Source organism: Myxocyprinus asiaticus, chromosome 3 (assembly GCF_019703515.2).
Source record: "Myxocyprinus asiaticus isolate MX2 ecotype Aquarium Trade chromosome 3, UBuf_Myxa_2, whole genome shotgun sequence".
NCBI classification, from domain to species: Eukaryota; Metazoa; Chordata; class Actinopteri; order Cypriniformes; family Catostomidae; genus Myxocyprinus; species Myxocyprinus asiaticus.
In genome coordinates, this window is record NC_059346.1 from 61056575 (window position 1) to 61074882 (window position 18308).

The following is an 18308-nucleotide window of genomic DNA, read 5'->3' on the forward strand; positions in this document are numbered from 1 at the left end:
CAGGAGGAACTTCAGCCATCTCACAGTCCTTGGCAGAGGGTGGCAAGAATCCAATGGCATGGAAATCAAGATGATTAGGGACCATCCTCTTTTGCAGCCTTCATTGCCGTTGTGACTAATTGTCATCCTCCGCCAGTTCTGCCTTTGATGTCTTTGCTCTTTGTTGGGCCGCACTTTGTCTGGAACCTCCCCTTCAACCTTTCTGCCTAAAGAGACCCTACCAGGAGCAAAGCTCCGGATGGCATAGCCCTTGGGATCTTTGAAACAAACATCTTAACCAACACAGATGAACAATGTACAGTGCAGTCTCAATTACAGGATTCCCAATACTCATAGAAAACCTGGAAATATCAGGGAATTGTAAAATTGTGATTTCCAGACCATGAAAAGTCATGGAAATTAATAAAATCTTAGAGCATGTATTTTTTTCTATGCTCAGTTCTAAAATATTTAACCAGTTAAATTGAAAAATTTAAACGTTAAATAATTTTTTAAAATCCTTATCCAGTAATCATGAATGACTGGAAATGTCATTGCAATTCATTGGTCAAGAGGTGCGGGAACCCTTCAGTTAAAAGTTGGAATTAATGAGAAGATAAACTCCTAATGTGTGCTTTGCACTGGGGCCCAAAAGATCCAAGTTACACCACTGTTTCCATGTACTACGGAAACATTCTTTAACATTCAAAACTCTCCCCAGTCCAAAAAGAGCGTTTATTGAAACTAAGCTTCAGAAATGTCTCATTCAGAAATCTCGTTTCCGACCCCAGAACCATGAGCATGCTACAGTATATGATTGGCCACAGTTACACATCAATGTTGCCTGTTCTGTGTTCAGCAACATGGCTCACAGAGTCATGGAAAAGTAATAAGGAAGAAGTAGATAGATAGTTATTCCAGGCATTTAACCATTGATAAGAGTTAGATATAGTGAAATTCCGCCAAATGTTGTGCTGTTCCTGAATTTGCACCTAAAACGAGCCAGTAGCAAACACGCAACCTGTAAGCGTTGTTACTCATTTCACATGTGAAGAGGTCAACCGACTACCACATGAAAGTCTTAAAGGTATAGTTCTTAATTCTAAGGATGAGAGAGAGGGTGGTCATGTAAAAAGAATTGTTTTGTTTTTTTAGGGTTTTAAAAGATTTGTATTGTTTCAGATAACCTTACAGTATATGTCAAAGACTTCAAAGTATATCGAAATACAATGGTACCAATGGATACCATCATTATACAATTGTATTGCAACAGTACTGTTTTAAGGGCTAACAGTATGGAAATAAGTATTTATTTATTTACATTTATCATTTAGTATCTTTTATCCAAAGTGACTTACAAATGAGAACAATATAAGCAGAAGCGACTAACCCAAGGAGAACACAATACAAGTACTTCTGCCATACCAAATTTCTGGTGTGTCTTCACAGACTGATCTCACAGTGAAATCTGATACATTAGGTTGACATTTTTTTTTTTTAGCAAAAATTGGTCTGTGCTTACGGAAATTTGAAACACTGCCTCAAGTGGCCAAAGAGCTGTACAGGATGTAATACAGTGAAGAGGAATGTATATTTTTTAAACTGAACCCCCCAACACAATCCCCAAACCTAATCATCAGTGGAGTAATAATATAACGTTAGTGGTAAAAATGCAACCTCAAAATCACGCTTGTCACTGAAGTGCATAAGCGATTTCTTCCTGGTTTTTAACACGGGATCCAAACCTTGGTCTCCCACACTGCTGACGCAATGCGCTTCTGGTCGCACAACAAGGGAAGGTAATGTTGGAGCTGATCAAAAATGTTTGATGGGAGATGATGCTTGTCAGTTAGTAGGCATAATGTGTCCGACCTTAGGGTATTTGAACTCTCCATGTGATCATGTTGGTCTTCAGCCACTATTCGGGTGAAGGATGGGAGTTTGTTCTCACAACGAGAGACAATTTCACACTGAATATTCACATGGCTTTTCTTTTTTTTTTTCTTTTTTTTTTTAACTGAAAAGACCAGTGTAGTCTGTATTTCCTATTAATACAAGAAGTTTGGGTGGGACATATTGAAGGGCTTGTCACCTTTTTTTAATAGTCTTTGGATGATTTGCTACTTGCTATTGCTAGACAGACTCAGAAGTAGGGCATACTAATTCTAGAGAGCATTTTATTGGACAAAAAATTTGGTTATGCCCTGAGCCACAGTGGGTCCACACTGAAAATCTGGTATGTGTAATGGTAGTCAGCTGGTAGATAGCTATGCAGTGTGTAAATCTCACTCCCCTGGCCTCAAGAGGCGCACTAGTGACTGACGCTAGGGGCTGTAGCCTTTAGCCTTCTCGTTAGCGCGCCCGCCTCCCATGCCGGAGACTGCAGTTTAAATCCTGCTCGGAGCAGGTCGAGCAGGAACGGTAACAGTGGTGCCATGACCCATATGGGAGTGAGGTTTAGGAGGGTGAGTGTAATAGTAGCCAGCTGGTAGATAGCTTTGCAGTGTGTAAACCTCACTCCCCTGGCCTCAAGAGGCACACTAGCGGCTGACGCTAGAGGCTGTAGCCTTTAGCTTACTTGTTAGCACGCCCGCCTCCCATGCTGGAGATGCCGGTTCGAATTCTGGCCGGAGCAGGTCGAGCAGGACCAGTTACAAATGCAAATCTAATTTAAACCTGGAAAGAAACAAAGTTTAAGGATTTAGAATAATTTAAAACAAACATACAAACATTACGAATGTAAAATTAAAAATAAATAATTAAGATTCTGCATGTCTTTGTTGTGAACCAGTCATGCTGGGATAACATGGATCACCAGGTTTTGCATAAACTTGTAGAGTCCATGCCAGCTTGAGTTCATGCTGTCATTATAGCAAAAGGTGCACACACCTTATTCTTACACATACCACGTACTGTACAAAAAATTTTATTATGCAATCCATTCATTTTTCAATTAAACTTTTCACTGAAATTGCTATGCCAATAATAACAATTAGACACATGAGTGGAAACCCACTTTTGAACAGTTTACTGTTTCTATTAGAGTGCAATATGAGAGTTTGTCAATAGGCAGTGTGCTCACAGACCATCTGTCTAAGATTGTGTGCCAGTGCTTGGCAACTGTCCAATTCAATTCCTCAGTTCGGCTGACATGCTTCTTTGCACAATCTGCCCTTTGTGCAGATTTTGTTCCCAATTCTGTGTCTGAACAGCAGCATCTCACCAGCACGTTAATGAGCAAAAGACCAACAGCCATTGCATTGAATTCTCATTAAATTCTTTCCTCTCTTTTTTGTGTTTTTCTTCAATTTGTGTTTCGGTATGTACATATAGGCTGTGGTTTCTTATAAGGTAAATGAGTAAACAACATGAGAACAACATAAGTTATATTGTTCCAAACCCCTTCTGCCTTATTTTTTTATTTAAATTCTTTATTTGTTCTGCTTTATTTTCTTTGGTAATACACCAAACATTAATATTGTGTAATTATTTATTTTTACACTAGAATAATTGCTACAGGTTAGCTCAAAACACAGCATTAAAGATGTAAATGATAGCTTCTGACCCTTTCTACTCTGGAGTGTGTAACAGTTAGAATTGGGTACTGCCCCTTTAAGAGCAGCGCACTCTTTACTGTTTCCTTTTCCTTTTCCATAGTGAAGGCAAGCTGTGCCCACCACATGTCTGCGGGGCACGGAGTTTTTCATATTTCTGTTGCTCTTTTAAGTTATTTTGTTTATTAAGTAACGCTGTTGACAGTGGAGTGTTTGCCAACAGCAATTTCATTTGAGACTGACGGAGATCTACAAATAAATGCCACCTGTGGAATGCCAGCCATGTTGTGAGTCTCTTTCTAACTCTGATGCAACAAACTGGGCGAGCTATCCCCATTAAAAAGCGTGTTACAAGTGGACAACATTCACTGATGCATTGAAGACAGCAGAGGCCAACTTGGACATTATTACACCTACATTTTTGGAAAATTATTTTTATGTGTTTCCTTGTACGTATAATGGCAGATCATTGCTGAAATAAACACTAGGGGTGCTACAACAACAATTACTTTTATTCACTTTCACACAAATCACGAGTAAAACCGTAGATTATCAGTTTATTAACACTTATCGCCCTGTTACTAACACAGTGCTACGTATATTATGACATCATTTACATTTACATTTATTCATTTGGCAGACGCTTTTATCCAAAGTGACTTACAAGAGGGGAAAACATAAGCGAATCATCTTAGGAGACAGTGGTATGAAAAGTGCTGTATTACAAAGTATCACTAGCATCATAATAGTATTCAAAACAGAATAAAGTGCAACAGAATTTCTTTTATTTTTTTTATTTATTTATTTTTTTTAATGACTGGTTAAGTGCTTATGGAAAAGATGTGTTTTTAGTCGTTTTTTGAAGACAGAGAGTGAGTCAGCTTCATGGATGGAGTTGGGAAGGTCGTTCCACCAACGTGGTATGATGAAGCTGAAAGTCCGGGAAAGTGTTTTGGTGCCTCTTTGTGTTGGTACAACAAGGCGACGTTCCTTAGCTGACCGCCACTTCTAGTGGGCGCGTAGCTCTGCACAAATGATTTTAGGTATGCTGGAGCAGACCCAGTAACTGTTCTGTATGCCAGCATCAGAGCCTTGAATTTGATACGTGCATCAACCGGTAGCCAGTGGAGAGAGACAAGGAGTGGTGTAACATGTGCTCTCTTTGGTTCATTAAAGACCAGACGTGCTGCTGCATTCTGGATCATTTGGAGGGGTCTAGTTGCACATGCAGGGAGGCCTGCAATGAGAAACTTACAGTAGTCCAGTCTAGTTATGACAAGTGACTGGACAAGCAGTTGTGTGGCATGTTCAGAGAGGAAGGGTCTTATCTTCCTTATATTGTAGAGTGTAAATCTACATGATCTTGCGGTCTTTGACATGTGGTCTGTGAAATTTAGTCTGTTGTCGATGGTTACCCCTAGATTTCTGACCGATTTGGAAGGCGTTACTGTAGTTGCACCCAGCTGTGCGGTGATGTTGTGTTCAACATCAGGGTTGGCTGGAAAGACAAGGAGTTCAGTCTTGGCTGGGTTGAGTTGCAGGTGGTGCTCCTTCATCCAGGCCGAGATGTCTGCCAGGCAGGCAGAAATTTGAGCAGTCACTGTGGTGTCGTTGGGCTGGAAAGACAAGTAGAGTTGCGTGTCATCAGCGTAACAGTGGTAAGAGAAACCATGTGCCTGAATGATGGGTCCCAGTGATGTTGTGTATATAGAGAAGAGAAGTGGCCCAAGCACTGATCCCTGAGGTACCCCAGTAAGTAGCTGATTTGGCTTGGATACCTCACCTCTCCAGGCTACCTTGAAGGACCTACCTGAGAGATAGGAATTAAACCAGTCAAGCACAGTTCCTGTGATGCCCAGCGAGGAGAGGGTAGAGAGTAAGATCTGATGGTTGACTGTGTCAAAGGCTGCAGAAAGGTCCAGCAGAATCAGGACTGATGATCTTGATTCAGCTTTTGCCCGTCTCAGCGACTCGGTGACAGACAGCAGGGCAGTCTCGGTGGAGTGTCCACTTTTAAAGCCTGACTGATTGTCATCCAGCAGCTTGTTCTGTGAGAGATAGGCAGAGATTTGATTGAAAACTGCCCTTTCAAGTATTTTTGCCATGAATGGGATGAGAGAGACTGGTCTGTGGTGTTCTATTTGTGTGGGATTAAGTGCGGGTTTCTTCAGCAGCGGGGTTACTCGAGCCCGCTTAAATGTAGTGGGAAAAGTGCCTGTAAGTAAAGATGTGTTAATTATGTGTGTGAGTACAGGTAGGATGGATGGAGAAATGGCCTGGAGAAGGTGAGAAGGAATGGGATCAAGGGAACAGGTGGTGGGGTGGTTGGAGAGGAGGAGTTTAGAGACCTCAGTGTCAGTCAGAGGAGATAACTTGGAGACAGAAGAGTTGCATACAGGAGACAGGTGTTTGACAAGGTGTGGTGCTGAGAATGTATTGCTGATGGCTGTAACCTTATTAGTAAAAAATGTAGCGAAGACATCTGCTGTCAGTGATGTGTCAGGCGGTGGAGGGGGAGGGCAGAGAAGTGTGTTGAATGTTCTAAACAAGCTGCGAGTGTCTGTGGTGCTGTTGATCTTGTTCTGGTAATAGGAGGTTTTTGCAGATTTAACATTATCTGAAAAAGTTGCAAGCAGGTACTGATATTTACCTAGATCTGCTGGATCTTTAGATTTCCACCATCTCCTCTCAGCTGCCCTGTGGTCAGTCCGATGTTCACGAAGGACGTCAGACAGCCAGGGGCTGGGTGGTGTAGCACGTGCTGGCCTAGAGGAGATAGGACAGATGTTGTCTAGACAGGTTGTTAAAGTAGAGCTTAATGTGTCTGTGGCAGTGTTTACATTAAGCGTGGTAAATACATTTTGTGTAGGAAGAGATGTAGAGACAGCAGTGGAAAGGCGAGAGGGTGAGAGGGAACGGAGTTTACGGCGAAAGGAAACCAATGGTAAAGTCTGTTTTAATGTAGATGGGAGTGTCATGTTGAATTGAACAAAGTAGTTATCAGAGACATGTAAAGGAGTGACAAGAATATTTGAGTTGGTACAGTTACGTGTAAAGATGATGTCCAGCTGGTTGCCCGATCTGTGAGTTGCTGTGGTGTGTAGTTTTTCCAAGTCAGATGAGGCCAGGAGAGTATTCAATTCAGTGGCTTGGGGCTTGTCTTGGTGTATGTTGAAATCACCAAGAACCACAAGTGGCCTACCATCCTCCGGCAAGGAGGACAGCAGGACATCCAACTCCTCAAGAAAGTTTGTCAGCTTACCTGGTGGGCGATAGATGACAACAACATGTATTTTTGTGGGTTGCATTGTAGTAATAGCATGGAATTCAAAACTAGTACTGTTACATAGTGAAGAGTGTGTTGAAAAAGTCCAGTTGTTATGAATGAGCAAACCTGTTCCCCCACCCCTACCGGTGTGTCGAGGGGTGTGAGAGAAGGAGAAGTTGTTGGAGAGAGCAGCAGGTGTTGCTGTATCCTCTGGACATATCCATGTTTCTGTCAGTGCCAGGATGCTGAGGGTGGACTGCGTGGCAAAGGCTGGAATGAAGTCAGCTTTGTTCACAGCTGACTGGCAGTTCCAGAGTCCCACTGAGAAAGAGAACGGAGCAGGTGCTGAAGTGCAAAGTGGCCGTAGGTTGTGTGGGTTGTGTTTGGTCTTGCATTGATATTGTGTAAACGGTCTGTAACAGATAACAGGGATGTGCTTGAATGCATGTGTTATTCGTGAAGTAGACATGTTAGTATATAGAAGGAAAATAATAATAATAGAGGTAGACTCGCTGGTCTTTACACAAGTCAAAACACTTTTACTATAATGCATGACTTGTTACATTGCATTTTACATTTTAACGTTTGCAGTACATAACCAACTACATTTACAAGCTTATTCGAGTGTGATCAGATTGCGTAGCTCAACTGATAGAGCTTTGCACATGTGCTGCAAAGGACCGGGGTACGAGTCCTGAAGAGCATGTGAGTCGACACGTGATTTGAAGGTGTTATAGAAGCACCAGAAACTGACATGCCTGCTTTAGCAATTACGTTTTTTATCTCACATTTGCTTTTATGACACTATCGGTTAGGTTTTGGTTTAAGGTTTAGGGTAGGAAGATCAGTTTTGTTTATTTAAATCTCAACTGAGCATAAATCTCAAAGAGATTGTGAGAACAATTAATTTGGTTTTAGTGCCACAAAGTGGTCATTTTACCTCTGAACTGCTGCGACGTGTAATGAACCACGTAATATCATTTAGCAAAGTAGGCTGTTTCCAAAATAATGTATGTTCGGAACCTGGAAGTAAACTGTTGTGGGATGAATAGGAGACCACAGCAAATATTATTTTTGCATTTGTTCCAACAGCAAATTAAAAAATTGTTTCTACGTCAAGTCTTTCTAAAAGAAGGGTGAAAAAACAGGGAGAGATGGAAGGCAGAAAACAGAAAGGTGCACATTTTTGCAACAGTGGTGAATTTATTTTTCTTTTATTTCAGTAATGTTCTACATTACATAAAATAATAAAATTATTGAAATTATAAAAAAAACATTTACACTGCTCCATTGACTGATTCCATTGGTGTGTGATGTTTCAGTAATTAGATTAGAAACTATCAGTTTTATAAACACAAATGTCTGGGATGAAGTTTTCTTTTGTTTTCTAGTATTGTACTGATATAACATGTAGGTCAGGCTATTGTAATAAAGGAATATATCAAGATTCTTTTTGGTATAACCAGGACAGCAATGAATCCAGTCCAATAATACACTGACTTCACACACACTCTGTGTGAGATGAGAGACAGATGTTGTCAGAACTCACATGCTTAATCTTCTTTCATATTTCAACAAATAAATCAGCAGACTACTCCAACAATTTAGCCTTAATATGAAGGCAAATCCAAAGCGGTTTTATCTTAAAGCTGCCATGTGTGGGTTAAAACACTTTATCATATCGAGTTCAGGGTTGGGAAGGTTACTTTTAAAAAGTGTTCAGCTACAGATTACAGAATACATGCTGTAAAATGTAATTTGTAACATATTCTGTTAGATTACTCAAGGTCAGTAACGTATTCTAAATACTTTGGATTACTTCCTCAGCACTGGCAAATTTTTTACACTTGTTTTACCAATAAACAAGTAAGAAAATTCACTTTATATCATTATATATATATATATATATATATATATATATATATATATATATATATATATATATATATATATATATATATAAAAAATAAAAAATAAAAATCACTGAAAAAAAGCCTTAATATCCTATGCATCAACATGCATTTTCATCATAGAATTTGACCAGTGGTAAAAGACGCTGGCTACCACCCCTGGAGTTCGCTAGTTCAAATCCCAGGGCGTGCTGAGTAACTCCAGCCAGGTCTCCTAAGCAACCAAATTGGCCCGGTTGCTAGGGGGGGTAGAGTTACATGGAGTAACCTCCTTGTGGTTACTATAATGTGGTTCGTTCTCGGTGGGGCATGTGGTGGGGCACGTGGTGAGTTAAGCATGGATGCCGCAGTGGATGGCGTGGAGCCTCCACACTCGCCATGTCTCCATGGCAACACGCTCAACAAGCCATGTGATAAGATGCATGGGTCTCGGACGCAGAGGCAACTGGGTATCGTCCTCCGCCACCTGGATTGAGGCGAATCACTACGCAACCACGAGGACTTAAAAGCACACTGGGAATTGGGCATTCCAAATTGGGAGAAAAATGTCACTTTGTTCATTCTTGAAGAAGTACCAAAACTTGTATCACTTTGGGCAACCATCTCCTATGCCACTTCAGCTTGTCCTGTGTGTGTTTGTGTGTGTGCTTCAGTAAATGTTATATCACCCTCTTGTGGTCTTCCAACACTATTACACCAGACTGTTAAATTGAGGCCATCTAAGTTAACAGGAAAGCATGCAAATTGGGCTTCTACTTTGTATGAATCGTATAGATGTCGGCTAATTTTTATATATCGATGCCTCTAAAATATATTGATAAAACATGCTGAACAATAATCGATGTATATTGATAGTTTATGACATCCCTAGTATTTAGTACTTTACTTAATGGTCTACTTTTGGACAGGCAGAAATTATATCACAAGTCAGTAGACATTTTCTGCTATTTTTCTGGTGTTTTCTATACCACTGTTCACAGAAAATATCATACCATTATTTGAATAACTTTTTTCCACACCAGTCTATTACTGTGGTACAGTCTGTTTCAGATGAACCTGCCCCTAAATAGCATATAAAAACAACTTTTTAACTCTTTCTTTGTTAAAATACTTTCTCCTATCCCAGCTTTATACTGTATGCAGAAACAACTATAGTAATTAATGTAATTCAAATACAATTTAAATAAAGACATGGTTTATTCTTTGTTATTTTAGTTTGTTATTAAGTCCTGTAGCGGTTGTAATTAACAATCATCGAGGACATTGCAATAGGAATATATATTGTCTGTTTAATTTCATGGTATTATTTAACAGTGGCAAGTCTTTACTCTCATCACATTCAGTTCAGAGTATTTTAGTACAATGTTCTGAGAATGCAGACGTTCAAGAACCATTAACAGAACATCATGAAAACATTCTGTTCAGAACCGTTCTTATTAAGAACTGGTTCTCAATTCTCAAACCTACCTCTATCACAGACATGTCCTTTCTCTTAAAAGCTGGTCAATTAACACGTTATCAGCATTAGCACACAAAGCATGACAATTACTTGTCATTTTGCCTAGTAATTTTTTTCTTTCTCTCATCTTTTTCTCCATAGCTCAGCAGTATCAGTAAGGCCATCAACTCCACAGAGACACCGCTGAAGGAGAAACATGCACGCAGTATCCTTAATGCCACCAGACAATTGATTTATTTTTTTTAGTTTAATTTATTATCAATTTTCTTATTCATATTAAAATGTTGTTCATTAATTGGTAACCTGTTTTCATATAAATAAAGTCTTTGCTCAAAGGTAACAGGCATAAAACATCACAGTCTGGTGTAACAACGCACCAAAGTGTAGAATAAAGAGCAGTGCTGGTCAGTGTATGTGTTAATTATTGGGTTTAAAAGTGAGAGTGTGGAAATTTACCTTTTTCTCAAATATTTTAGACAGAAACAAGTTTTGAACCTTCCAAAAATGGTAACAGAAATGATCTCTCACATGAAGTGATGCTTCACTAAGCCTTACTTTACTGATCATTCCTGTCTGTTTGGATAGTTTTAAATTAACATTTTCAGAAATTATCTGAAAATATGGTAAAAGATTTCTGTTGGAGCACCTATAATAGTGACACCAGGAACACAGAGAAGTAAAATATCTAATAATCTAATTTACATTTCTTTAAAATAAATAATTAATAAAGGCAGAAAAAAGAATTGTAATGTCACATTGTAATGTTTCATTTTGTGAAAATCACACTATTCAAGGAAATCTCCCATTCATTCCTGTTAGATGTTATAACTAAACAATGGGGAAGTGTGAGTGAATTTGTGGGTGAGTTTGATATGTTTATCAATAGTTTTTGACATCTTTTCCTTAGTGCCATGTTCAGGAATTATTTTGGGAACGCACAGAGAGAAGGGGGCTTACACCTTCTGGTCATATGCTATCGGCCTACCCTTACCAAGCAACGCCATCCTCAGCTGGAAGTTCTGTCATGTGTTGCACAAAATTCTGCGTGATGGCCACCGCAATGTAAGCATGCTTCTTTTTGCATCTCTCTGTAACTGTATACTCAAATATAAAAGCATCTCTTTCATAAGAGTTTGTCTTTCTCAACAGTCTACAACCAACAGCATTTTTCTGTTTTCACTCAAACCCCGCAAAAAATGTGTGTTGGGAAATTTCTTTGCCACTGAAAGTCTATCAGGTGAAATTTCGCCATTTAAGGGTGAATGTGACCAAGTCTTCAGTCTCTTGATTACATGTAATCTAGCTCAAAATCAGAGACTCATAGTAACTTTGTTCTGAATATTTCTATGTTAGCACCAAGGTTTATATTTTCACATTTTTAATCTAGTTGTGTAGGCCTTATTGTTCAAAACAATGGGATCTTTGCAAGAGCACCAGTGTGTTGTGTTCAACACACTTTTATGTGATCTAAATAAAGACATCTCATAGGCATTTTTTTCTATAAAGTTAATTATAAGGGCTAGAGGTTGACCCAAACCCTAATTCTAACTCTAAAAAAAATGTTTGCATTGTTAGAATAAAAACCTGTAGTTTTTGAATCCATTTTATTTATGAATTCCCTTTTAATTATGATTGTCTATTGGCAATCCTAGAATCTTTTTTTTTCCCTTTGAGAATAAGTGGAATATGGGGGAAACGGGCCAGTTGCACCAGCTATACATAAGTTACAACTTAGCCTAGTTGTGGCATGAATGGGCACTAAGTCCCAATTTACTACTAAATATTTGAGTGTTGCACCATTATATTTAGGTAGAACGTAACTCTACGTATAAACTAAATATTTACAGAAGCCTCCGACCAGGAGTAATGGTTGAAATAGAAAAGCAGACTGATATTTTAAGACATCAATGAGCTCATGTTTTGTGTGACAGGCTTCAATCCTTTAGACATTGTGGCAGGGTGAGCAAGAGACAGACACAGTGGGTGTGGCATCAAGCCTCAGAGAGGCATTTATTGGAAACAATAATAAACGAAAAAATGTCCAAAAGGGGGTAATAAAGTGTCCAAGGGGGAATAGTGTTCATAATAAGGGGGAAATCTGGCATCCTCGCAGTGAACGGGGCTCCGTAAAGAGCGGGTTAGTGTCCATAAGATAGCCCAGGCACGAGCTGGGTCAGTCGGCCGCTCACACTCCCCTCCAAGGTCCACGGCGCGAGGGGCGGCGGCGTTACTGGCGGCCTGTCTTCCCAGGCCCGCGGCAAGCGTGAGGTGAAGGAGGCCCGTCATCTAGCCCGTCGGTGGCAACGTGAGCTGTTCACCCCCGTCGACACATTAACGCGTCCGGGGGTCCGAGGAATGGGTCCGGTAGCACACCATCTCGTCCAGCTCCGAACCCTCCCAGCTCTGGTCCTGGGTGTGCGAGGATGCCAGTGTGTGCACACGTGGAGATTTGAAGCCGGCTCCCCGAGAAGAGGTGCGCTCTGCGTTTTAAGACATCGGTGATGAAGCATTATTCCCATCAGGTGTGCTTCATTCACCACTGACTAAATGAGGCATGTCTCGTTTGGAAAGCTGCATGCTAGGTAGGACGCGTCCTTTGAAGGCTGCGGTATACCGAGCGTCCTCCTTTAAACAATACTCGTTTAAACGAGACGCCTTCGTAGGACAAACGGAAACGGAATGTAACATGGTTGCTATGACAGCACGCCACTCTTTAACAAGCGCGAGCAAATTCCCTTTAGAAGGGAATGTATGAGGTAAATTTTAAATGGATGTAAAAAGAAAAGAAAATAGATTTTACAGGTGTACTTTTAGTCTAATACTTTATTTTAATTATATATTAATGTAATAATACATATTATATACTCTGCACCTATCTACTTAGGGACTTTAACTTGGGAATGAACATTACTTGCGTTTGAACATCATATTTACGGGCAAATTGGCATAATTTTTTTTAGACATTTCCGTTGAAGCAAAGAATTGTGGGTTGTGAGTGCCCACGAAGGATACACATCATGCATCCTCCGAATTCCCACGAAAGAAGGTCGCATTCGAAGGCTGCATTCGAAGTTTGCTACTCGCTTTTCTGAAACGAGACAGCCTCGATGACATATGCGCCCGACAAATGCTTCTCGCTCTCCCGCCCAACTTCCGTCGTGAGCCTGGCTGAAGGTCGGCCCTAAGAGGCGGGGCGACGATGACGAGCCGGAGGGGCGGATCATTCCGCCACAACATACAGTATGATGTTGACATTTACACTCGTTTACATTTATGAGAGAGAAAAAATAAAACGTACTTTTAAGTGGGTCTTCAGCATGAAACCACTCTAATGGTGCAGTTCCCCATCTGTCACTCACTCGATGTTGTGTCGATGTAGTGACACTAGGGGTCACTCTTGGGAGCCCGAGACACCTCTGGTCTTTGATAAAGGCCAATGAAAATTGGTGAGTGGTATTTGCATACCACTCCCCCGGACATACGGGTATAAAAGGAGCTGGTATGCAACCACTCATTCAGATTTTCTCTTCAGAGCCGAACGGTCGATGCTCACTGAGCTGAATTCCCACGGCTGTTCATTCACCTCTGCTGGATCTGACGGCGCATTTCAGCGGCTTCTCCCCCCTCTGCACTGGTGCACTGCAGAGAACGCCCCTGGGCACTTCGGCAGAAATAAAAGAGTATATTTCTCTAAAAGAGCGGCACACACGGAACGTCTTTTTAAAAACGCGTCTTTTTAAAGACACCTTTCCATTTGTGTTTTATTCCTGGTTGCACTCGTTATCTCTCGCCCTCTGACGGCCACGATCACTGTCTTTCGTGTCTGGGCACTGCTCACAAGGAGAGCATTCGTGGATGGGTCATGTACTCATTATGAGAACATGTCCATGGCAACGATGCGGTCGCGGCTTACCTTCGTAAGAAAGCAAGCCACCCCAGAGGCTCCCTGCCTCGGTCCTTCTATCCACAGGTATGAGGCCAGCGCGGCTAGCACTGGAGACGATTTGAGGACCCCAATGGGACCACCTCCACTAGGTATCCCCCCACGGACCGGGCGGGCGATGTCCACCTTGGTGGTCCAGGAGCGCCACCTTTGGCTCAACCTGGTCGAGATGGGAGAGGCCAACAAGGCACGGTTCCTTGCTGCCCCCATTTCCCAGGTTGGCCTGTCCGGCGACACCGTCGAGGACTTTGCCCAGCAGTTCTCAGTGGTGAAGCAGCAGACGGAGGTTATCCGGCACATCCTGCCCCGGCACGGCTCAAGATCCCGCACCCCGTCTGCTCATCACCAAGGGCGTCCCCCTGCGGTGACTGCACCGGCTCTGCCGCAGCCCGCCCCTGCGGCCCGGCCCCGGCATGGAGCCCACCGCTGGAAGCAGACGCCACCCATTTCACGGCCGGCAAGAACCCGCGAAAGGCTTCGTAGCACCCCTGAGACGGGCCACCCAGGGATGACGAAACCCGCTGCTCTGGAGCAGGTAAGAAGACCACTACATCCCCCGGTGGAGGGCCGGGAGGAGAATTTTTTGTTACCATTGCATTTAATTGCGCCGCATGCCCAAGTGGCTGCGGTACCCAAGAGTTCAGCAAGAGCGGTTTCCTTGTTCCCTGGGTCACATACCCGGTGTGCACGGCTGTCATGACCACCGTCCACCATTCCATTTTGGCAGGTTTGGCGCTCCAGCGGCGGTCTCCCCGCCCCTGAGCGCCCAGTTGTGGCACAAATCCGCCCCCGATGTGAGAGTCTCCACGGGTCACGAGGACAGGCCTCTTCCTCCTCCGTCCCAGGCTGTTCCGGGGTGGTCACAAGGAACCAGGTAAGTACTTCGATGTCCCTGAACTCAGCACGGCCACGACATGGTGTGGCACCTCAGGCTCCGCCCCGCCGTGAGGTCCCACCCGCCAGTTCATCCGATGAGATTGTCCCTCCTGCCGAGATGAAGAAGGGGTTTTACAGCCCCTACTTTGTTGTACCGAAAAAAGGCGGTGGGTTGCGGCCAATCTTGGACCTGCAACTACTGAACCGGGCTTTACACAGACTCCCATTCAAGATGCTGATGCAAAGACACACTCTAGCGAGCGTCCGGCATCAAGATTGGTTCGCGGCGGTAGACCTGAAGGACGCGTACTTCCACGTCTCGATTCTACCTTGACACAGACCCTTCCTGCGGTTTGCATTCGAGGGTTGGGCGTATCAGTATAATGTCCTCCCTTTCGATCTGTCCTTGTCCCATCACGTCTTCACGAAGGTCGCAGAGGCAGCGCTTGCCCTGCTAAGGGAAGTGGGCATTCGCATCCTCAACTATCTCGACGATTGGCTAACCCTAGCTCACTCTCGGGATGTGTTGTGCACACAGGGACCTGGTGCTCTCGCAACTCAGCCGACTAGGGCTTCGGGTCAACTGGGGAAAGAGTCAAGTCTCTCAAGAGAAAGACTCAGCCTCACGCATGAGCGCGCACAGTTGGTGCTGACCTGTTTGAAGGTATTCAGACAGAAAACAGCGGTTCCACTGAAACTCTTTCAGAGGTTCCTGAGGCATATGGCATCCTCAGTGGTGGCCACTCCACTCGGGTTGATGCATATGAGACCGCTTCAGACTCGAATCCCGAGATGGGCATGGCGCCACGGGACACATCGCGTGGCCCTCACGCCAATCTGTCACCGCCTCTTCAGCCTTGTACCGACCTCATGTTTCTACGGGCAGGCGTTCCCCTAGAGCAGGTCTCCATGCACGTTGTGGTTATGACAGACGCCTCCAAATCGGGCTGGGGCGCTGTATGCAATGGGCACATCAACTGCCTCGAGTTGTTGGCAATTCTGCTCGCCCTGTGGAGGTTCCGGCCGTTGAGGGCAAGCACGTGTTAGTTCGGACAGACAACACGGCAACGGTGGCATATGTCAACCGTCAAGGTGGTCTGCGCTCCCGTTGTATGTCACAACTTGCCCGCCGTCTCCTCCTCTGGAGTCAGCAGCACCTCAAGTCGCTGCGAGCCACTCACATCCCGGGCAACCTCAACACTGCAGCGGACGTGCTGTCACGGCAGGTTACCCTCAGGGGAGAGTGGAGACTCCACCCTCAGGTGGTCCAGCTGATTTGGAGTCGATTCGGGCAGGCACAGGTAGACCTGTTCGCCTCCCAAGAATCCTCCCACTGCCCGCTCTGGTACGCCCTGTCCGAGGCAGCTCTCGGTATAGACGTGCTGGCACATAGCTGGCCCCCTGGACTTCGCAAATCAGGGAACGGAGGTTACGCAAGTAACCAGGACGTTTTCAGGGTGTGTCACCCGGTGACAAGGTTCAACACATTCAAAATATATGTAGGATATTAAAATGAATAAATGTCTATTTTTCCAGCCTGTTGTATTAGTATTTATTTATCACCCCTTATTAATTTTAGATACAGTTCCAATATATTGTTATTTATACAGGGCAAATCTACTTTTTATCAAATCTACTTTTATTACTTATCGTATTTTAATGGGTATATAATTTATTACAGCTGACAGTTACATAAGCGAACAAGGTTTGAACATCAACCGTAACAAGATCAAATTGAAATTCATGGCTTTTTAACAGTTATGTGTACAAATTTGAAGGCTGATTATTGGATCAATACAGGTAAACGTCATATTATGCAATTACGGAGAGCTTATGACCTACTAGCTAAGTCTTGCCTTAAGAACAGGTGGTGCAACCAAATTAAGCACTAAGTTACAAATTAACTAATAGTTACTAAGCCCTTAGTGTAAACTTCACGTCCCAACATACGTGAGACCTTACGCACAGCTGGTGCAACCCTACCCAGATGATTACAGTGGGTTGGATATACCATACTTGTTTTTTCTTTGAGAAGAATATTTAGCCAATCATACACTTTTGTGAACTCCCTCATTCCATACAGTCCTGCAATGACTGTGATTGGTCCACCTGGTCCATCGATAACTGAATTGAAAACATAGTAATGAACATCAGCATTTAACTAGATAGTTTGCTAAATAGAAAAGAAAAGAAAATACAGCACAAGGACTCGAAATGTGAATCGTTTCTTTGAATCTGTTAATTTACATGAACCATCTGAACTAACCAATTCAATAGAATGATTCACATTCTCCAAAGCTATCTACCTTATTTTTCAACTTAACTAGGGCCATTATAATCCTTGAATGTGGACCACTTCTGATAAGCTATCTCCAGCAATTTCAGCAATATAAAATTCATTATATTGCAGACTGGCAATATATATCATCATATTATTATCAATAACTATTATTTTTATAAACACATTGGATCGGAGCGCATATAGTTTTACCATTTATGGCATGTTGCCATTGTTTTATTATACACTGTTGCGCAGGCAGAAAACTGTTAGACCATGGGAACTATAAATGAATGAGAGATCAAACCCTGAACCTGACAGTCCTCAGCTCTGTCTGTCACGGTTACCACAAACTTTACAGAACCAGGAGAGAGCTCCACATGCACTTTCATTGCACCAAAACTGCATCTTGTTTAATCTCTGCAGAATAATAAATGCATTATTCTCTTAGAAAACATTCTGTCTTTTTGAGCGGTGTATAGTAAATAGACAGGCAGATCCCGCAATTAGCATGACTAACGAAATATCACCTTTGGAAATAAAGGCATCATCGGAGGTTATGCAGGTACATATGAATAGAGATTTGCATGGAGACATGAAAATAATGCATTGTCACGCTCTCTGTAAAGTAAGAAGCAGATTTGGCGGTAATCTCTTCAATACAACATACAGCAACAAGTGTATAATCTACTTACTTTTTCTTTTTTTTTTTTACTGCAAATGCTGTCATTGGAAAATTATCCTACATTAGCATACTATTCTGTGGTTGTGTGATAGTTTATAAGCCTACATCACTAAATTCTGGTATTATTCTCCTTCTAGTTATTACATTGTGACAACACAACTTTCTCACACCTGCCGGAAATGCAACCGCTTGCTTACATCCACGTTGTAAAATAGGGTGGATACATAAGAGGGAGAAGACTGTTATGATAGTAGCATAGCTACTAATGATTAAAGGCCTTTGCACACCATAGGCGGTGTGAAAATGTGAAACTAATTGGCAACTTTACCTTGGTACAATTGGTGGCGCAAAGCACC

General features: G+C 42.5%; 1 protein-coding gene across 1 annotated transcript in view; it reads left to right on the top strand.

The window, feature by feature from the left end:
- hip1rb (huntingtin interacting protein 1 related b) overlaps positions 1-18308 on the top strand; it is a 126607-nt gene that overhangs the window by 22843 nt on the left and 85456 nt on the right. Inside the window, exons 2-3 of the mRNA XM_051672335.1 lie at positions 10312-10375; positions 11090-11232. Coding sequence (XP_051528295.1) covers positions 10312-10375; positions 11090-11232 — 207 coding nt within the window. The remainder of the gene's footprint in view (positions 1-10311; positions 10376-11089; positions 11233-18308) is intronic.